Raw genomic sequence first — 22036 nt, 5'->3', positions numbered from 1 at the left:
TATTTGATAATTATTAAACCACCAAGGCTTTGAAACAGCACATCGTTTAAACTACAAAGCCCTTAAAAATCATGTTAATTAAAAGAAAAAATTACTTGCTCTTACAGCGATACTATATTGTTTACCGCTGACACAAAAAAAAAAAAAAAAAAACAACAACAACAACAAACCATCCCAGTTTAAATGTTTGACCTCCAACATGTTGATTAAATTTGTCTTGCATGGATATGAAAACATAGTTTACTTGCAAAATCTTTTAACACTGCACAGATTTATGAGCCACAAATTGACTTGGATCCCATGCCCTTGGGGGGCTGACAAAGAAACGTACATAGATAATGCTGACAAATCTGGATTTTTAATAAGAAAATCTAATTAAGCCAAAAATCAGTTTTTCTCCTTTCAATATAATTTTAAAGATTTACAACTCACTGAATAAATATCAGCCTAAATCATGCTACTGCATCAAGCCGCCTCAATTAACCATCTTGCTCTACCCTTCAATTGAAAAATCTAAACCCTTCAAATTGTACTTAAATGATATATAATTGTTTTCATTAAAATTTTGATCCGTCACGAAGCTCGAGTGGCCAACAAGGGCTCCATGAGTAGCAGACCCAATGCGCATGCTTCACTTGTATTTAATCGAAGGATCAAATGTCGAGACCCATAAGATGATCCACCATTCCCAACCTCTCCTCATGAAGTACTTCATAATGTCTAAATACCATCTATTCTCAACACTCTTAAGTCGTAACCATTAGCAATGGAGATGACAACTTTGCCCAGGCTAGGAGTAAATAACTCAATACAAAAATCCCCACAAAAAATGAAGAGAAAGACAGCATATGATAAACCTTTTCACATTTAGGGTTTTAACTGGATAGATTTCAGAGGAATACATGCAATCAACAAACAAGCCAAGTTTTCTGTTGCCAAACGATGAGGGGGGGAAGTCTACAACCAAACTGAAAATAGGTCTAACATATTCTAGGACATTTCTATTCAACCTCTCCTGGGGAACGGGACTCACGGCGGGGTGGTGGTGATCGGCTGCATAGATAATAACGAAGACAAAGTAAAGTGAAATGAATATAAGAAGACAAAAAATCAAAAGGGCTATATTGTGGTCAACAAGCGCCAGCTTAGCAAAACAAACCTGTCATATCTTCCATTTAATGGGCTCTCATTCCGTTCATACTTGGGGCTTCCTCTTGGTTCTGCTCTGGAAGTCGGATTTGATCCATGGCCATAGTCTGGGCTACCCCTACCTCTGCGATAAGGGCTAAGTGATCTACCACGACCATACCTCCCATCAGGGGATATGTCTCGGCCTCTCCTATCAGGACTGTATCCATTTCTTCTATCATCATCATCATCTCTAATTGCATACTCCACTGTAATAACCCGATCCAACAACTTGCTGAAAATAAAATACGGACACAACATTACGAGATTTAAAGCAATACAGGGCCATTAGCATGTTCATCACCCCATCATTACCTCTCCACCTTAAAGGGGGGAAAACATCAAGAAAAATAAATAAACATAGCAACTAATGGAAGAAAATTACAACCTCATGTTAGTTGCCTCCAATGCTCTAGTGGCATCCTCCAGGGATTCATACTGAACAAAAGCAAAATTCCTTCTTATCCTTATATTCAATATTTCCCATATGCATCAAAGTGCCTCTCTAGATCCCTTGTCCCTCGTGTGAACAGGATCAAAATTAATGACAAACAATGTCTTCGATGGTCTCATATTAGTTGAAGATCTTCTTGAATCACCTGACCCTTCTGCTATCACGTTCTTGCTGCAGCTCATTATATAGTGACAGCATTAATGTTTAAATGAGAACATTACACATAAAGTTTCTTGCATCCCATGTTTATATAAAATACCCCGGCTGGTTAAAGTGATGGAGATATACAGGAATTACATGCACAACTCCTTTCAAGGCACATGAAAGCATCAGTAAACAAGGGCATAAGCACCCAAAAAAGCAAAAACATTCTCTTTTTTTTTTTCCGGTAAAAAGATCAATGATATAAAATGAAAAGCAAAACTCATTGCAATGCATGCACCATCATCAAGATAAAAAAATTTGCAGTTCTTTATAGAATCAGGTGTGCTGTGGCAATATGAGCTCCTGGAGCCATGAGGCATTGGCAAGTGGCAACATTGAACTCTGAAGCAAATAAATTAAATTATAGTAGTTAAAATAAATTAAAATAATTCAAAGTGAACATAAAAGGACAGGTCAAATAACACATGCTCGCACGAAAAGCTCCAAGTTGCTGCTAGTTTGGGGCTTCTCCACAAAATGGTAATGAAAGATGGAAGTACGAACTTTTGGATTTAATCCACTACCAGCTAAAAATTTTTAAATGGGGAAAGAAAGGATGCGAAGCTAAGAGATCTAGAACAGAGAGGGTATCAGGGAAAAAGAGATAGAACAGAAAAGATACAGAGAAAGAAGAGAAGGAAAAGGGTGACGGAGAAGTACAAAAGAGAACCGAAGAGGAAATGGGATAAAGGACTTACCTGATCTGCCATAGCCCTGCAACAGAGAGAGGAATAAAGCATAGACATAAATAAGGAGACATTGACACGTGAGAGCAGGAGTGGTTTCTTTGAGGGGCTGTGTTGAAGGGGTCCATTGAGAATGGAGTGATAACAACCCTCAAATATGAAGGCACCTCTCTAAGATAGGGCCTTCAAATTCCTCACAAGGGAGTGAACGCAAACATGCAACCATTGCCCATGGTGCAGTTGGTTGAGCCATGCCTGTAACAGACAAATTTGCACTGCCAAAACTCTGGCATTGCACAACTGGTCTGGCATTGGACCATGGTCCCCATCACCGGTAATTATGAAACTTAATTACATGTGCGTTCCCAAAGTGACATGTCACAGGACTTTCACGTCAGCCTTTGATCGCCAGTACAAGATTCAACATCATCGCACATGAACTTGATTATGCACACCATGATATCTAATTATAATCATATCCATGTTTGAGCAGCTATGATGCAAAATATGTACCTTAGTCCACTCGACACGTATTCGGCGCCCCTTTCTACCAAACTCTGTTCTATCAAGTCTTCTAATTGCATACTCAGCATCACGTTCATCTTCCATGTAAACAAAAGCAAACCCTACAAAACAAGAATGTTAAAAGAAAACAGTGCAGAACATTTCAGTTCAGTTGAAACATTATAAGAGCCAAGACGTTTAGGAGAGGCAGGTAGCATCAACTGATCTAATTTGAGACATAAAGCAACTTAAAACCGAAACGAAAACTGTCAGGAAGTACCACAACACCTGCCACTGTGGTGAAACCATCAAGTTTCTATGTTGAAACATGTCGGAAATTGAACATTGAGCAAAAGTCATGAGGAATGAAAAAGCAATGAATGCTGAGGGAATGCAGAGTGGCAGGGCTAGGGCGGATCAGTTTATTTCTTCTGGGAAAATACAAAGGAAGCTTGGGCACATGCTAGAAAAGAAATGCAGAGAAGCACATCCATCCAAGAAGAGCATGGACATTCCAAGTAATCCTGCGTCAAAGAAATTGTTGAGTATAGGGGGTTTATATTTTCATGAAATCTTGCTTCTTTAAAGGGAAACATATCGTACATCCATTAAAAAGTAATCAGTCAAAGAATGTCTCGACCCTTTCAAGTATCCTCTGAGGACTCAAGTCGTCTTTTAAGAGTTCTTGGATGGAAGATTCTGGAACGTCATTGATAGGAGAACGTGAAGTTTCTAACGCAAGGCATACTACCTTTCCACCACATATACCCTGCAACTTATACCATAAAACTCACAACTGAAAAGTAACTAATCAGTGTTTAGCAGTTTCATAATCATGTAGGATTTTTTTTTTTTTAGTTCTTTTTCAACATGTTTCCGGACTAATATCTGAAAGGGTCGAAGCATCCTTTGTAGGACAATTGCCTTCAATGGTTGTACACATATCCTACTGTTTTTCCCAGACAACATTAATACCCCACTGTGTCTCAGCACAATCGAACACTTCATGGGTTTCATGATCAAAATAAGGCCACAGAAACACCTTCAGTCATGATCCCAGTCATCAATCTGTATATCTGCCTAGGATTTATCTCGGAATTAAACAATGTGTAGTCTAATCACTACAGTGGTACATGAAACAAAACAGACAGTTCATAAAATTAAGTAAAACTAAGCAAGCTTACAATCATCACTTGAAAGAAGATGATTACAATATCACAGCAAGATTATCTATCAACTAAATGATTACAGGAAGCCAGCGTTAAGAAAGTCCAGTTCTTTGAATGCTGACCATCCAAGGTGAATTTTTTCATTATAATCCGAATGCCACAGTGCAAAATAATTGGTAAGAGAAGCAATTGCCCAGCTGCTAACTAGCAATAAGGCAGAGCTTTAAGCCCCGGACCGGAGCTGAATCTTAAAAGACATTAGGTGAAAAGAAAAATGAATACCAATACAACCAAGATGAAGAATAGCATACCAGACTTCAAGTCCACTCTGTCAACTTTCCCATATCTTCTGAAGAGTCTCTCAACATCAGACTGGCGCGCATCGAAATCCAGGTTTCCACAAAAGACGGGCCTCATCTCCAGCGGCAATTTGAAAGCTCAGAAAATCCTTCCACAACCAAAAATGCAATATCGGTTTGAAAATTAAACAATAGCCAAGGCGAAATTCGACGGGTCATTGAAGTTAAAAGAAGGAGCCAATGTAGATCTGCGCTTCATGGAAGAAAGAGTGAAGGATCCATACCTCTTTGAAGCCTTGAAGAATGAAACCCTAGGCGCGAGACGCGAACTTGCAAAATGAGAACACGGACGAAACCCAACGAGTCGTGACTTGGGAAATGAAAGCATTATCGAGTGTATTGGCTCACACAGTAAGCACGTGGCCACGGGGGCCCCTTGGTAAGGCAAAAAGCCTCTGAGGACCAAAAACGCAAAACAAAACAAAAGGCTTGCAGGGATATCGGGGCAAATATCTGTTGGGATCCGAGTACCACCTCATATATATCCTCTATCCAATAGGAATGCCCCACCTCAAATAATTTTAATCCACGTGTCATCTTACTGGTATTCTGTAATTTGTTGTTTTAAGAGATGAAAAATTGTTTTCGCCCTGACCGCCCCCTCTTTTCTTTCTCACATCCCTCTCCCCTCTCTCTTCATCAGTCTCAGGCCGTCGTCTTCTCCTTTTTTTTCTTTGGCTCCGACACTGAATTGCCGCAGGTGCATCTCGACGGCCGACGAGCTTATAGAAAGTGCTTCGAGTCTGGCTCCTCCACGTCGCCGTGTTGTGCCATTGATTTTCTCAGCCAGTAGTAGTGGCGACTCTGAAGAGGATGAAAGGGGGCTCGGGGAGTTTAAAGATGGAGATGAAGGAGATCATTTTGACAGCAACAATTGTGATGTTAATATCCCCATGCTAGGGGAAGAAGCGAAGGATGCAGTTCGCTAACACTCTAACTTTGTCTTGCGTACCCATGATTCCAAGTTAAAACCCAGGTTATTGAAAATATGGCTTTTATTTGCATCCAAAAGGAATTAATGAATAGTATGCGGATTAAATTGGGAAGAATATAATAATAAACTATTGGAATCTTTTTTCTGATTTGCCTGAATGGATGGCCGTTGTGTCTGCGCAAGATCCTCTACAAGGTTCTTCAAGTCTGCAAAGCACTATTGAAATGATGCATTTTGTAGAGTGCAATTATTCCCAAATCACAATGGCAGATCCCATCCAGATTAATCGACTTGATCTTTCTACGTGAAGTGTTCTAGCTGACTCCTAGAGGCTTGCAGGCTGCCGAGATGCGCCTGCCGTAGATCCAGCGCCTGCCGTAATGGTGTGAGAAAGAGAGAAATGGGACAGCAGAGGAAAACACAGTTTTAGTAAAACAACAAATTAAAGGACATGAGTAGGATGACATGTGGATTAAAATTATTTGAGGTGGAGAATTCTTACTGGACAGGATACATGTGAGGTGTTACTTTAGGAGTACCAAAGAATTTCTTGTTGGGATCACTCTGCATTGTACAATGAGTAGAAAGTAAATAAATAATTTAAAGAAATTAAAAAAATAGTTGAATTATTTATTAATTAAAAATAGTGTTGATTTTTAAAATACATTTTAATTATCTGTATTGAAAACTACTTTATCATATAAATCCTTTGATAATTAAGTATAATTAATAAGAATATCTTAGAGAACAAGGTATATGCTCACTAGCTTTTATAATGGAATATGATATTTTAATTTAAAATCAATAATCAATTTATAACTTCAGTTTGGGATGCAAAAATTAAAAATCTCAACAACAAATCTTTAGTCCCTAATAATAAAAAGTGGCATTATGTTTCAAACAAGTTCCTTAATTAATTTGTCATTTTCCCCTTTTTCTTAATATAATTTGCACTATCAAATCACATAACAATAACACACGAACACAATTTCGACCCTCACCGATTTCACATCTGATCTAATACATACAAGCATCGTACAGAGGGGGGAAGGTATTAAGCTTCCAAACTTTAGACTATAGATCGCCACATGCATATTGTTAAAAGCTTGTTAAAAACGCTCTTTGTCTTAAAGGGTATTTAGATGGAAACCAAACAATGGTTTTAGAAGTAATTTTATGGTTTACGAAATAAATATGTAGATAAGTTGATCTCGATTTGCGGAAAAGTGCTTTTCAAAAGTACTTCTCATACTATCCAAACACTCTCTTAATCGGAGCTTTAATTTTGTGTGTTCACGGATAATATATTCATCATCCCGGCCCATTACAAACAAAGATACGACGTAACAATGAACTAATTAAACTTTGCTTAAGAAAATATAGTATATAAAAATCCACTTGACCAGATGCCATGTCTTTACACAACTATCTCTTCTGAAGTTCAATACATGAGAGAAGCACTCTTCTTTTCCTCTCTTCTTCTGATGCTATATTCACATGCATGCTTATTTGGTCTCCACCCATATTCTTCGTTAACTAAGATGCTCTCTAGCCATGGAATGCGCTAGCCGGAGAGAGATGGACACAGAGGTGGGTTTCATTAATTCATTAAAGAAAATGACCACCGTGTCTATCTCTTTCTAGTTACATGAACTGCTTGGTTAGAGGGCATCCGAATTAGCGCGGCGCTCTCGATTTTCTGATCAGTTGCCGCCAATACCATTATATGGAGATTCATAAGCACTGTAAGGCGACCCAAAATCACTGTTATTTGGGGACTCACTGAAAGTTGGAGGCACAAGAACTGAAGAAGAAACCTTAAACCTCTTGCTCCTTGATCCCTCATCTTGTTCATCGCTTCCATACACGTTATTATTACCATGATCCGGACTATCCACCCACCCCAACAGCTGCTCCAAACTAAGCCCTAACTGCTCCCCGCCGGCATCTGAACCGTCAGAGTCCAAACCAGGCTGCCGGAACCCGAACCACTCGGAGCTGCTTGAGCTCTCCCAGGAAGTAACCGCACCCGGTTGATCTCCTACAGGCGGCACTATTATGCTGGGCTGCACCACTTTCTCCACCATATCATTAGGGATTTGGTTGAACTCGTAGTTTCCGTAGTCAGAACTAGCCCTTCTGTGGAATATGCTAGCGAGGGTAAAATGGTCAGTTACCCTGCTCTTGGATGGTTTATTACTGCTACTACCATCGCTTGACCTAGCCATTATGCCCTGAAGATTCTTGCTCAACCTGGCTTTCAGAGAAGCAAAACTCAGTCCACTTTGCTTCGATAGGCCCTCGCTAGTGGCGGCGGCGGCGGCGGACACGAAGTTGGTTCGGGCGTTGTCTCCGCGGAGGGCCCGGGCTGCCTCGTCGTAGGCTTGGGCGGCCTCCTCTGGGGTGTCGTAGGTTCCGAGCCAAAGCCGGACGTGCTGAGCAGAGTCCTTGATCTCGGCGACCCATCGTCCGGACGGCCTCTGACGGACCCCTATGAACCGTTTCGTCATCGTGGCCTTGTCGTTGGATTGTGCTGGATGCGGTTGTTATTTGATGATGAAGGCGACGTAGTCGCACAAGCAGATTTCTTAGTTCCAGCTCCTGCCATGATTAGAGAGGTTATATTCAAAATAAGGCTTTAGGTGTGGGTTTATTTCAGGACAGTGCTGTTTCTGTTTGCCTTGTGTGTGTGTGTGTGTGAGGGGGAGAGAGAGAGAGAATTTGCGTGTTTGCTTACGAATATCTCGAGTGATACAGATATTGTTCTTGTGTCAGCTATATATATACAAGTAATGGTGTAACGGGGTTGCAGGGAGGTTCGTACGCGGTGCCCGTCTTCATATTATTCTAGTATTAATATTTTCACAGTTATCTTAAATTACATTCCGCCTAACATATTAGTCTTTTTCTCACATATTTTAGTGTTACAACTCTACGGTGTATAATCATTTCAAAGAAATGCTTTCGGGATGAGAAGCAGACCTCAAATTGATACGATAGATATATATATATATATTTTGGTTATGATGAAGTGAGCACATATATTATCAGTTTGTACGTTTCATGAGATAGCTCCATATTATTTAATACTGGTTCTAAATATAAGAGTTAGTTTATAGTATAATTTACACTAAAAATTAACTCTGTATTTAGAATTAGAGGCGACATGTGTGTGTATATATAGTTGGTTGGCCATGGGCGACATATAGACTTGGCACAACTTGGTCTTATAAACTCGGGGATTTTTCATACTTAAATAAGCGATCCAAACCGACGGCTCAGGATTCTTCAAAATTAAAATCTGGTCCGGACTGACATGTAAAAGGTTGGCGGTTACCGTGTGATGCGTGCGGCTAGTATAGTTATGCCGCATAACAAGCTGGTTAAAAAAATGGTTATACATACTGTATAAAAGTAAGTAGCTATGATGTTGCGTATACGTATTAACTATAGTATAATAACCCATACTTGGAGTTGTTAAGTGTCTGTGTGTTTGTGGAACCAGTTTCAATGCTCATCATTTTGATGAGCACTCTAAACTCATCAGATCTGGATCATTTATATCTAATGTGAATGGTCCAGATTTAAAATCTTTAATTAATCATTTTTAAATAGAAAAAACTATTTTTTCAAAAAAAATAATTCTATACATACTAAAATAATTATTTAAATAAATAAATAAAAATTAAATCTAAACTATTCAAATGAGATTTGATGAGCTTACGGCGCTCATCAAAGTGATTAGTACTAACACTGGTCCGTATTTGTGTGTATGCGGAGGGTTAGATTAGATATTTATGAAACCGGCGTACGGTGCATATCATCATAACAATATAAAAAGTAATACGATGATATATATTTATATACACACACACGCTAGAATCCAAAGTGAACCCGGTTTATGATAAATTGGCATGATATGATCCAAAACCAGGGAATTAATTAATTGAAATGGATTATATCTATAACGCCTGCAGATAAGAAGTCTGCTGTTTTTATTGTGCAAGTAAAACACTCAGTCATGATTGGTTAACTACCACTCGCATCAACAATATATATAGTGCTTGATTCTCCAGTGGCGACAGTTTATTTGAGTGACAGACTCTTAACAACAGTGAGCATGAAGTTTCTCGTCTCTAACTTAAATCATGCATGGCAGCCTCAGTTTTGTAGTTTATTTGTGATTGAATTATCGTGGATATTGACATGGATTTAATTTAATTTTGGTGTCAGTTAAAATTCATGCATGCAATTACATGCGTATGTGCACATTCATACCAGTACTACTTACTTGGCCTTACTAGTAATAAGAATAGATGTCAGAAAGAAGCCGACAGAAGAAGGGCCTTGGCGATCGAGGTTGTCGGCTTGCAGATCAAGACCGGGCTCCCTACGTTCCTCAGTAATTTACTGATTGATATTGAATGAGCGACGTCCATCGTGTCGTCTTGCAGCATTGCCGTTTGCTGGCAAGATGATTCCTACCTTGTCCTTTCCTCTGTTCCCATCCCCCTCATCATTGAGCATGGACCATTATTTCCTAATTTAGTATGATTAATTAAATGAGCCAGGATGGTTATTTAATTTTGTCCTCAACGTCCACAAACGACGCATCCCTCCCATGACCATGACCAATCCCTTCATTTTCACCAGATGCTCCCGAGTTTCTTTCTTTCCCTCTTTTCGATCTTTTGTCGCTTTTCAAGAAGGAGGGGGATCGGGGTTTGATTTGTCCGGTGGCCTGGGTGGATGTGTTGATAATGTAATAACCGATTACGACTCAGACTGGGCTAGGAGGAGAGACTCTTTATATGCTCATGAATCGGTGAAAGGGCTCCTCGTGAAGGGGATCCGGTGCTACCTTGATGAGTTTCAAAAAGTTTGGTTTTTTATTTTGTGTTCCCCTAAAGGCTAAGCTTGTCCGTTCTTCAGTGTTCCGTCGCAAGACTGGTAGTTCAGTTCCCCTCGTCTTTTTTACAAGGGTCTATTTGGCTCAGCGTACACGAAGAAACTAGCTGCATAAAACGTATTTTAATGTATATTGATTGGCGGGGCAAATAATTTTGATGTTGTCTTGTTTACTTCAACAGGAAGGGAAATAATTATGCATGAACAATTCTATTGTTGTCTTATTCAAGTTGGTTTTTAATGAGTTACAGGAATAAATGTTTGATAAAATATATTTATGAACGTTTTATAATTATAATCACATAATGATCAATAAATAATTAATACATGTTATGAATCGATATTTTTACGTAGAGGTGAAAACAGGCCAAGTGGCCGATGGCCTGGCCTTTTTTAAAAAAAAAAAGAAAGAAAAAAGAATAGGCTCAAGTGTGTTTAAAAGCTTGTTTAGCTTAACATGTTAGGTCTAAGTTTTTTAATAAGCCTATCAAGCCAAATTGGGCTTGTTATAAATTCAAAATTGTAATATTATGAAAAAATTATTTAATGTTATTATTTCTTAATGTGCTCTTTTGATTTTTCTTTTTATACATAGTTAAATGCTTTCTTGAATTTTGAAATACGGATAACAAATGAGATAAAAATATAATTTAACATAATAATTTCAATAAATAATGTGATATTTAAAATTTTAAAATATAGATAAAATGGCAACAAAATTTTTGTTCTAAAAAGATCGTTAAAATGAAGGGGAATAAGTGATAAATTAATTAACTTATGTGTTATGAATTATGATACCCCCTATATTTATTGTAGACTTATAATTTTCTCCCTATTTATTGGTCTTATATAATTTTCCTTAGACATAGTCTTATTCTAAATTTTAATCATATAATTATAACTAGTTTTCAATAATATGCTTATTAATTATTTTAAGATTTAAAATATTTCTTATGACATTAAAATCTAAATACTCCTCCGGTCCTAATTATAAGACCCAATTGACTTATTTGAGGAGATTAAGGAAGTAAGTTAAGTTGGTTATTTATAATAAATAAGTGTTGGCATTCCTAAAATATCCTTGCTAATTAAGTATATTGGCTAAAACTATCATTATTAGAAGGATTATCTTGGAAAAAAATGCATAAATATAAGAGACAAAATGGATTGAGTCTTATAATTAGGACCAAATAAAAAGTCAAATTGGGTCTTATAATAAAGACCGGAGGAGTAAAAGACAAGACTAAAAAATAATTATTAGGTCATATGTATGTTTTGCTTTCTTATCAGTATGTGTATGTTTACTATGTAATTTAAAATTTTTAAAAGTATAAACTTTTTAACATGTTTTAGGTTATGTCAAGCTTTTATACAGATCAAGTTTAAACTAAAAGATATATAAGTTTGTAACAAGTCATAGGTTAAGTTCATACCAATTTGCTACAAAACAGACCTAGCTTGTTTTTGCCCTTATAATATACTCCAACAATTATCATTGCCTAGTTCAACTCCAGTATTATTACTTCATGGCATCGAGATTAAAAATGAAAACAATAATCCTTCGAAATCTGGATTATGAGAGTTGGGAGCCAGGTGAGTCATTTTTTATTGGAAAATAATAAAAAAGGAAGCTGAAAATTAATAAAATACTAAATCAGGAATATCAATAAAAATTTAGTGTTGTCAAGACTAAATGAAGTATTATTACCAAATCTGATTTGGGATTTAGTAATTTTCAACTTCTTTTTTTGTTTATTTGGATTGAATTTTGTGGGGCAGGTGTAAATCTTATTGTCTTGATTTGCTGACCCCACCCATCCTCCCCCGCCCCAAATTTCAAACCTTGAAGAATCAAAATAAATAAATGTACATACCATGTTTTATTATTCGCGCTTCTGAAATTAAAACAGAAGAGGAAATGAATTAATCATCCTATAAAAATCGGTCAATTCTCTTCTTTTTCACCCGTTCGAAATTATCTTTTCCCCTTCTACTTTTTAAATTTAAAAATCAAGACGGCGAACTTATTTTGTTGACTGTACATACATAGTAACTTCTCCCACTCCCAGAGGGGAGCAGCTAGACAAAAGCTACGTTGTTGTGTGTTGTGCCTGCTTACATACACTTCATTTATTTGATACCTCTCATAATAATTACTACTTCCAGTCTTTAATATAAGAGCTGGTTGACTGATTTGAGTAGATTAAGAAAATTTGTTAAGTTAGTTATTTATAATAAATATGTGTCATTTTTTCTAAAATACCCTTGCTAATCAAGTGTATTAGCTTTAATATATGTAACTACAACAAGAACTACCACAAGGAAAAATGAATAAATATGAAAGACAAAGTGAATTGGGATCTTATATTTAAATTCAAATTGATAGTTAAACTAACTCTTATATTAGGAACCAGAGGTAGTACTACGTGATATTAACCCAATAGTTGGCTGCAGCTTGAATTATGTCATTCAACAAGTAATTAGTTAAGGGTTAAGCTGCATCCAGCACTCCAAAATATTTTTTTGAGTGCATCCAATATCCTAAAATATTTTGTGATACATCTATCATTCTAAAGTATTTTCTAGATGTGTCAAGTACCATAAAATTTTTTTTTGCAGATCCAGTGCTTCAAAACAGTTTTTTATGTGTGTCCAACACCTAGAAATATTTTTTGGTGCAGGAGGCACACAATAAAACTTCAAGATGCTAACGCACTTAAAAAATATTTTGAAATATTGAATACACCTGAGAAAATATTTTGGGATGCTGAGTACACTTCAACCCATCAATTAATTCATCTAAGGCATTTCTGCTTCAAGTTCATAACATGATTATTGTACCCTCAACCGTACGTAGCTTCAATTGGTTGGAGATAATCACAGTGTTCGCATTGTTCCTTATATGCTGTCAATTCAATTGGATCGGATGCGCATTTGATTATCCACCTCACATCTATCTAATTAAACAATAAGCGCCATCCTAAGTTATCAAATGAAAAAACTCTACGCACATAAAACACCAACAACTATTTTAAACACAGACACACACAAACACACTTATAAGTTTGCTGGAATTTGAAAGAGAGAAAAACGTGAAGGATTGATGGATGAATCAGGATTCAAAGGGTGTTTGAAGTAAGTTTTCAAAAATAATTTTTCTCGATTTTGAACTAAATACATAAGAAGAGTTTTATCGTAATTCACGTAAAAATATATTTTGTTAGCGGTTCAGTAAGCTTCCAAACATCCCTTGAGTTACACATAAGAAATATTTTGATCCAACCTCGTGCTCTATTTACCCAGCGTCAGCGTTACTCTTTCCTCATCCGATTAACAAAATTCCTGGCGTACTTGGAATCGTTTCCAACTGTTTCCTCTGTTGTTTGACTTTGACTTTGTATCTCTTTTGTCGTTTCTACCCGGCAAATAATTGATGATGACACGCTGACAAATTTCAATTAACAAAAACAACGGAAAGCAACTTGGTGCGTCCTATTCCTTTCTTAAATCATTCTATTCATTTCAATTTCCACTAAAGAGCTGTTGCGTGGTTAGTCTCACACTAGATTCTTCTTAATGGAATAACTACGTACATTATCACAGCTTCCAGTTTCCCCGGCACTAATTAACCGCCACGGATTCCCCCCTTGGTATTATTATTATTATTGTGTTTTTTCTTAAAAATAAAAAGTTACTCCGCGTAAATTTAATACTGCCTCTCATCCTCAATATGCAAGCTAGCTATAGATTTAATTTTGTTCTAAATATAAAATTCTAATATATTTTGTCTCTTATATTTAATAATTTTTTTAACGTGGTCTTGATAGTGCAGTGTTTACACGTGATAAAGGGTTTTTATTATAATAAACATAATCAACGAGGATATTTTGGAAAAGACAATGACTATTTATTATAAATAATTAAATAAAATAATTTTTAAAATTTTTAAAAATCAATTATCTAACTCTTATATTGAGTATTCAACGTAATATGATGTAATTAGTATTATTCTTAGATAATCAAAGTTTATTTCCTCCCATTCTAATAGCAAGAGTTAATTAAGAGGTTTGTTTTTGTATTAAGGGGGTGTTTGGATAAGAACAAAACTATAATTTTAGAAGTGCTTTTACGGTATACGAAGTAAATATGTGGATGAGTTTGTTTTAATTTGCGGAAAAGTACTTCTAGAGTTTCCTAAACACTCCCTAAATATAAAATGTCAAATATGAGTTTTTATCAACATGGTAATGCTTAAATAAAGTGTTTTAGAAAAATCAACATATATATAAATAATTAACTTAATTAATTTTTTTAATATCTATAAATTAATTATTAAGTTCCTGTGTTTAAATCAGAAAGCAATGTTATTTTTAATTAACAATATGAACAATATTTTTATTTCGTAATTCTTTCAACCTCAAATCTGCTACTTATCCAAAAGGAGGAGGCACGAAGATGGGACATCAGAGTACGTACCAAACGATGCTGGTACCGTCGACCCCTCACTTTTGCAGGCAGATAATTGCTGAGGATGAGAAACACTACTGATTATTTTGTTTTATGCATGCTGTTAACTAGGACCGCTTGTACCTAGCTTTATCTTCTTCAAGCTGTAGCTTGCCTTTGTTACTAAAAAAAAAAAAAAAAAAAGAGGAGGCAAGGCGCGAGGAGTGAGGACGGGGTTGACATTTGACACTTGCTAGATTCTGTACCTTAAAATTGCACAGAAAGGAATCTCCCCGTCCCATCCCGGCCCCGTACCTATATTTTTAATTTTTTTCTCTTTTATTGTTGACATATTTTGCCGCCAAAAATCCACAGCCTCCCTCAACCGTCGATATGGTGGGCCCACCCACCTTGATAGGGGAATTGGGCATTGGGTCCCGCGACTCCGATCCTTAGCAAAGCAAGGAAGCAAGAGAAATGGATGGAAGCGGGTCCTCTTTTGCAGCCATCCATGCCATTATTCGCTTTGAGTCAGACCAAAGCGACTCCGATTCCATCTCTAGTCTTTATTCTCTCTGCTCGATTCTTCTCCCTCGCATCAGAAATCGCCATTTCTGAGTTATTTCTCTGTTTTGGGTCTCCTTATTAATTTCTCTTCTTCTCTTGAACTTCTTGGTGGGGTTTCTGGGTCGTTCCGCTTTCGTCTTTTCTCTGTGAACTACGAAGTGGGTTTCTGATTTTGGCTTCTGGGTCTGTTTGTGTTTTGGTTTTTGATTTTGTGAGTTAGGGGAAATTGGAGATGTTGGGCTCAAACACCAATTTGGTGACCACGGTAATTGGATTTGGCATGAGTGCGACTTTTATTGTGTTTGTCTGTACAAGAATAATCTGTGGAAGGCTGCGAGGGTCCTCGGAATCTCATAATATGTTTGAATTTGAACCTAGGATGGACATAGAACAGGTAATTTTAACTTCGCCTCTTGCTTGTGAAAATCACTTATTCGTGCACTTTGTTCAGCTTTTCTTGAATTGCGTATCTCTAATTTGTGCACGGTTATGATTCCTCCATAACTGAGCTGATCCTACTATCTTCCACATTGCTATTCAAGTTAGCTTCGAACCTTGAAGCTCATGAGAATTGGGACAGCCGCCAACTTTCTATTGTTCTTTAACTTCTGATACTGATGCAATTAGGTAAATGTTGTATTCTTTTTCTTAATAGTAAATACACAATATCCCAAGAGTGAACAACAACAACCAAGTTTTATCTCACTAAGTGGGGTCGGCTATATGGATCGAATGATGCCATTGAGTGAACGTATAGATTTACTCCCGTTAGTCCCTTCGGTATACAGATTGGTGTATATTTATTCTATTTTCAATGACTTGCTAATTAGTTTAGACTTCAGTGACTGATTCATATGAAAAGATAGTTCGGCGACTATTATGTGGTTGGGTTGGGTTGAAAAGAATTGATATCTCCTAAATAAGGTCTTAAGTTGAGCCTTGGGGATAGAAAAAATAAGATTGGTAAAGCTACCCTAGACCAACTTGGCTTGATGGTTGTCAAAGGGGGGAAAATGGATTAGAGTGTAAGGAAATGTATTTTCAGGGCCAAATTGTGTACTTTAGACCCGTGCTTTCGAAAAGTGTGGTGGATAATAGAACGAAGCTGCTATAATATTTCATCAGACGTAGAAATGGCAACGGGTTCTCTGTATTTAATTACATATTCTGCCCCTTTATTCTCTGTATTTAATTACATGTTCTGCCGCTTTATTCATGTCTTTCAATGATGAATTTGTATGTCCTAATCTTCCGCTCACCGGAGATCTCTTTAGTATCAAGGCCTTACAACGGCATTCTCTCTCTCACCCTATCCCCCAAAGAACAATAATCTGTGTTTCTTTGACTTGAGTGCTTTGAATTTTAATTTCTCACTGTTTTTCGATAGCCAGAACATCTTGTTAACCGCTCAGAACCTGTTCTTGTTACTGCAATTCCCACCATGAAGTTCAACCGAGAGGCTTTCAGTTCTAGTGAAAATACACAGTTAAGTTTGGCCACTCATTTGCAGGTCATAGAGAACCTCCTTATATACATTCATCAAGTAGTAGGAATCAATGAAATTGATGAATAAATGAACTACTTTTGCCTCTGCAGGTGTGTGATCTGTTTGGCAGAGTACAAAGAAAGAGAGGTACTGCGCATCATGCCAAAATGTGGTCATAGCTTCCATCTTTCCTGTATTGATATGTGGCTGAGGAAACAATCCACCTGCCCGGTATGCCGTCTTCCATTGCAGAATTCTTCTGAAACAAAGCATATGAGACCGGTAACGTTTAGCTTAGGGCAAGGTGACTCTCAGACTTCTGAAAGTGGAGATATTGAGAGGAATATTGAACCTGTGCCGGGGAATCCCTTGTCCTTAGAGGAATCAGATGCGGCAGAAGCGGAAACAAGGCAATGATGTGAGAGAGCCAAGCAAGGGCTTGTTGTGCTCAAAATAGAGTAGTGTATACTTTGTTCATCCACATGGGAGTGGAAGCTTCTGTTTGGGATTCAAATTCTTTGTCTATAATATGGGATTGGGATTGAATTGGGCGTGTAAAAAACAGGTAATATCACGTGTATAAAGATTTCTGCAACTTAGATGCACATAACATGACTCCTTTAGATTCGGATGTCATTGGCTTGGATTTTTGTTGATTTGATGGTAAATTTATGGTTAAGTTAGGATTGGGGAGAATAAGATTAAGAAATTGAAGGGATTGTTTGATCTAGCGAAACGTATTGATCACACGTTCCCTTTTCTTATTCTCTTAAATCCAAATATATTCGAGTCTCCATGCGATGCGTTCCAATTTCCATGTGGGAGTTTTTCTGAAAATGTTTTTAAAATTTTTTTTCATAACAGCCAATTAAGAAAATGAAGCAATTAACCTAGCTTTTCCTACAGCTTATGTGTGTGCATCATGGCCATACCACCAAAAAGCAATAAAAAAACTCACATTTAACATGGTGATGATTAAGCCGTGTACAAACTGACCATTAAAAGTTAATAACGATTTGTCATGGACATTGGAATAAAATCATGCCATATAGTTAAATGATTTGCAAGATACTCCTTTAGTTTTATTTATAAGATAGAGAAAGAAGACATTTTTGGGTCTTATTTATAGGGCACTGAGAGAAATTTTTTGTATAGATGTACAATTTTATCATTCATTTATTATTATGTTGACTTTGTTTATATGAGGTATAATGCATATTAAATAGGGATAAAGTTGAAAAGTTGTTAAATTTTCAATGAGAATTAATAAATTTTAAGATTTTTCTTGATTTATGTAAAACATGCTAGAAGTGACTTATAAACAGGACTATAAGAGTATAGTATAAGAGAATGATGATTAGGGGTTTACATTAACCAACAAAAAACTAATTATGAAATCAAAATGACCACCAGGTGAAGTTAAGGGTGATGATGAAGTCTAGAAAGCTGCATGATTTTTTTTTTAAAAAAATGAAGTTATATGATTTGAAATGATAATGTTGTTTTGGTTAAAAAAATGGTTATGCTGTGATAATAATGCATTTTGGGGCGGTTATTAATGAGCAAATTCAAATATGAAATCCTGGCCTTTTTAGACTAATCATTAATTGGAGTGGTAATATGAGTCAACCCGTGAGTTGCAAGTTGCCCCATGACAGGTTAGGGTTAAGTAGTGCGAGTTGAAAAAGACATGTGTAATGACGAGTTGGCTTTTAGCCAACTCTAACCCACCATGGTGGGTTGATAGGTTGGCCTGCTAACTATTATTTTCTTTTTTCTTTTTTTTTTAATTTTTTATTTTTAAAATATTTTTTCTTATACAATATAAAGAAAATACAATGAAATTTTTATTTTTCCTTCAAATATTTGATTGAAAACACCAAATAAATGATATTAGTATTTTTTTTAAATTTTTTAGATAGGATATAAAATATAATAATATAATTATAATAATTAATAAAATTTAAAAATATCAAAAAGATAAATACGAGCTAGCCTGCGTGTTGGCAGGTTAACCTACTACGGGTTGTGGGTTATACGATACGGGTTAAAAAGTTTCGTTTGCTGAAGGGTTGACTTTTAGTCAATCTTAACCTGTCATTTTTTACGGGTTGACAGATTGGACTCATGAGTTCAACCCATTTTACCTGCTCTAACCAATAAGTAACCTTAATGATTAGAGATCAAGGAAGCTAACAAAGAGTGTATCTAGATCTGAATAGCCATTGCATTACTATCACCGTCATTAATTAATTTATTATTATCGTTATTATTAGGGTTACCATGTACGGAGGACCAAAAATCTGTAAACAAATCAACATAAAGTTAAATTTTAGGGTTTAAAAATAAGATGAGATCAAATTTTAAGTAGCACGATCATTAGTTCCAAGTTCTAACCAAAATCAAAACATGGTAAAATTCAGCTGGTTTTAACCCAAGTGCTGCTCTGACCAAAATAAAAAAAAAAACAAGTGCTGCTTCATTATTATTATCATTACCACTACTATGAATCTATGATAGCGGCAGAGCTGCTTGTGTCTGTCTTTACACAAAAGCCTCTCCGGAGGCTTTAACAGCAAACACTGAACCGCCGAATGAGTTCGCTCTACACAAGTCGCATCAGACCCCACAATGCTATCGGCTTCCTCCAAATCCTTTCCTACCATTCGGCCCAGAAAAATTTCCCGGTCATTTCGAATTCTGCCGCCAAGACCCTAATTCCTAACCCGAATCCCTTAAACCTTGATCCCACAACTGTCCGCCAAGCTCTTCTTACTTACCGCAATGACTGGCAACGCGCATTCGACTTCTTTAACTGGGTCCAGAGCGAATACCGCCTCCAGCTCCCCACCGATGCCTATAATCACATGCTCGACATTCTCGGTAAGTTCTTGGAGTTTCAGCTATCCTGGGATTTAATTCAACGTATGCGGAAATTCCCGTGTTCTTTTCCGGACCATGCAACGTTTCGAATCATGTTTAAACGTTATGCGTCGGCACAGTTGGTGAAAGAAGCGATCGAGGCGTATGAAAAGCTAGGGCAGTTTAATTTAAAGGATGAAACTTCTTACTGTAATCTTATTGATGCATTATGTGACTACAAGCATGTGCATGAAGCCCAGGAATTGGTTCTTGGGAAGAACGAGAATATAAAGTCGGAAGCCAGTGCGAAGATTTATAATATTCTTCTTCGCGGGTGGTTTAAGTTGGGGCGGTGGAGCAGGTGTAGGGAGTTATGGGAAGAGATGGACAGGAGAGGAGTTCAAAAAAATCTGCGTTCATATGCGATATATATGGACATATTATGCAAAAGTGGAGAGCCTGGGACAGCTGTGAAATTATACAAGCAGATTCAGAGCAAACATATGAAACTTGATGTGGTGGCCTATAATATTGCTATTCGTGCCATGGGTCTTTCAGAAGGGGTTGATCATTCAATTGAACTCTTTCGTGAAATGGAATATTTAGGATTGGAGCCCACTATTGTGACTTATAACACTGTCATCAAGCTTTTGTGCGATAGTAACAGACACGAAGAGGCACTGGTAATACTAGATACTATGCGTAAGAATGGATGTCAGCCCAATGCAGTTTCATATCATTTCCTTTTTGATTGTATGAAGAAGCCAGGAGAGATACTTGCGTTGTTTGACAGGATGATTGAAAGTGGAGATCGTCCAAGTATGGACACCTATGTGATGCTAATGAGGAAGTTCGGTGGATGGGGATATCTTCGACCAGTTTTTGCGGTGTGGAAGAAAATGGAAGAACTTGGATGCCGTCCAGATGCATCTGCTTACAATGCTATGATTGATGCTCTTGTGAAAAAGGGATTAATGGACATGGCTAGGAAGTATGATGAAGAGATGTTAGCAAAAGGACTTTCACCCAGGCCAAGGAAAGAGGTGGGGACTGATGAATCCCTCAACGGCAGCTTCTCTTCAACTCAATGCAAAAGCTTTTAGGCGGATGCCGTCCAGATCCATCTGCTTAGAATGCTATGATTGGTGCTCTTATGAAAAAGGGATTAATGGACATGGCTAGGAAGTATGATGAAGAGATGTTAGCAAAAGGACTTTCACCCAGCCCAAGGAAAGAGGTGGCGGCTGATGAATCCCTCAACGGCAGCTTCTCTTCGATTCAATGCAAAAGCTTTTAGGCTTCTCAGCAAGACTTGCTTTCCCTCCAGCAAATCGTCTAAGCTTAGCATGGTGAAGTGTTCTGCTGCATCGTTTCCTTCCAAATGCAGCCGACCCTGTCACCCTGTTTCCTGGCAAATGACATTGCCCCTGAAGTCACCCCGTCACCAACAACATTCTAGTTCTTGCCTGCTCTCTCAAAGGTCCGTCTTAATGCCTGTGTTTCGTTGCGCATTAATTGGTTGAAAAAGAACCATGAAATGTCCAATTCTACGACTTCAATCCTTAATTATAACTTGGATCACTTTGTGAGTGTTTGCCCCATTTTTCTTCTAATTTTGCGTGTGCTGCAATTGATGCCGCTGGCATTTTGAGTTGTTTTGGGCTGCTTCCAGGTGGAGTTGTGTTGGATAAGACAGGAGTGGCGTTACCAGATGTTTAGGATCCTGTTGTTGACATGGATACCACAAGTGAGATTGGTCAATACATGATCCGAAGCCACGAAGACTATTCCAGAATCACCATTCTCTTGGCTTTCATTTCTGTTGCAACAACCAGAAACCATTCTCTGAACACGTGTTACATCTTCACATTCTTTTATGTGTATAAAAGGATTGTAATGGATTATTGAGAATGAGTAGAATAAATACAGTCTTTGGCCAAAAAAGAAGAAAAGAATAAATACACTCAAGAGCGGCCCTCCCTCAGCATCAGCCCTTGCTCAGTACTGTAAAATCAATTCATGACAGTTATCTCATTTAGAAAATCGATTCATTCACCGGAACAAATGATCCCAATCCCAAGGCAATATTAGGTACATGAAACGAAAGGGCATTATTATATGATTACCTTATGTTGTGAGGCAATGGGTTTTCCCATTTCCTGTTTAGAAAACAAGTGTCTCTGATTAGTATGTTCTCATTAAATTTAAGATCAACTTTGTAAGATGGCACTTCGGAGATCTTCGGCAAAGCCTCCTTGTCGTTGGATTC

At 37.2% G+C, this 22036-nt stretch overlaps 3 protein-coding genes and 1 pseudogene across 4 annotated transcripts; 2 read left to right on the top strand and 2 right to left on the bottom strand.

Annotated features, from left to right (window-relative positions):
* Positions 1–760: 760 nt before the first annotated feature.
* On the bottom strand, positions 761–4890 carry LOC114740897 (serine/arginine-rich splicing factor RS41-like; annotated as a pseudogene).
* A 2311-nt stretch (positions 4891–7201) lies between these two features.
* On the bottom strand, positions 7202–8008 carry LOC114740902 (dehydration-responsive element-binding protein 2C-like). Its single transcript, XM_028929154.1, has one exon. The coding sequence runs from the start codon at positions 8006–8008 to the stop codon at positions 7202–7204; it is 807 nt and encodes a 268-aa protein (XP_028784987.1).
* A 7345-nt stretch (positions 8009–15353) lies between these two features.
* On the top strand, positions 15354–17528 carry LOC114740898 (RING-H2 finger protein ATL54-like). 2 transcript variants are annotated; one of them, XM_028929151.1, is made up of 3 exons: positions 15354–15813; positions 16807–16929; positions 17016–17099. In XM_028929151.1, the coding sequence occupies exons 1-3, from the start codon at positions 15652–15654 to the stop codon at positions 17082–17084; spliced, it is 354 nt and encodes a 117-aa protein (XP_028784984.1). In that variant the 5' UTR covers positions 15354–15651; the 3' UTR covers positions 17085–17099. The 2 variants fall into 2 exon arrangements, with proteins under 2 accessions (XP_028784984.1, XP_028784983.1); XM_028929150.1 differs by having other exon boundaries at positions 15358–15813; positions 16807–16904; positions 17016–17528.
* Positions 17529–19499: 1971 nt separating this feature from the next.
* On the top strand, positions 19500–21994 carry LOC114740900 (pentatricopeptide repeat-containing protein At1g80550, mitochondrial-like). The gene is made up of 3 exons (XM_028929153.1): positions 19500–20870; positions 21065–21247; positions 21440–21994. The coding sequence occupies exon 1, from the start codon at positions 19500–19502 to the stop codon at positions 20868–20870; it is 1371 nt and encodes a 456-aa protein (XP_028784986.1). The 3' UTR covers positions 21065–21247; positions 21440–21994.
* The last annotated feature ends 42 nt before the right edge of the window (positions 21995–22036 follow it).

This window comes from Neltuma alba, unplaced genomic scaffold (genome assembly GCF_004799145.2).
Source record: "Neltuma alba isolate B1F8T4 unplaced genomic scaffold, ASM479914v2 tig00003194_pilon, whole genome shotgun sequence".
Taxonomy (NCBI): Eukaryota; Viridiplantae; Streptophyta; class Magnoliopsida; order Fabales; family Fabaceae; genus Neltuma; species Neltuma alba.
This window is presented reverse-complemented; position numbering and strand designations above follow the sequence as displayed.

Excerpts from the sequence above, each read along its gene's own strand:
- LOC114740902 (XM_028929154.1), bottom strand. The coding sequence starts at position 8,008 with ATGACGAAACGGTTCATAGGGGTCCGTCAGAGGCCGTCCGGACGATGG.
- LOC114740898 (XM_028929150.1), top strand. The coding sequence starts at position 15,652 with ATGTTGGGCTCAAACACCAATTTGGTGACCACGGTAATTGGATTTGGC. Across the intron at positions 15,814-16,806 it reads CTAGGATGGACATAGAACAG|CCAGAACATCTTGTTAACCG; the intron begins GTAATTTTAACT and ends GTTTTTCGATAG. Across the intron at positions 16,905-17,015 it reads AGTTCTAGTGAAAATACACA|GTGTGTGATCTGTTTGGCAG; the intron begins GTTAAGTTTGGC and ends TTGCCTCTGCAG.
- LOC114740900 (XM_028929153.1), top strand. The coding sequence starts at position 19,500 with ATGAGTTCGCTCTACACAAGTCGCATCAGACCCCACAATGCTATCGGC.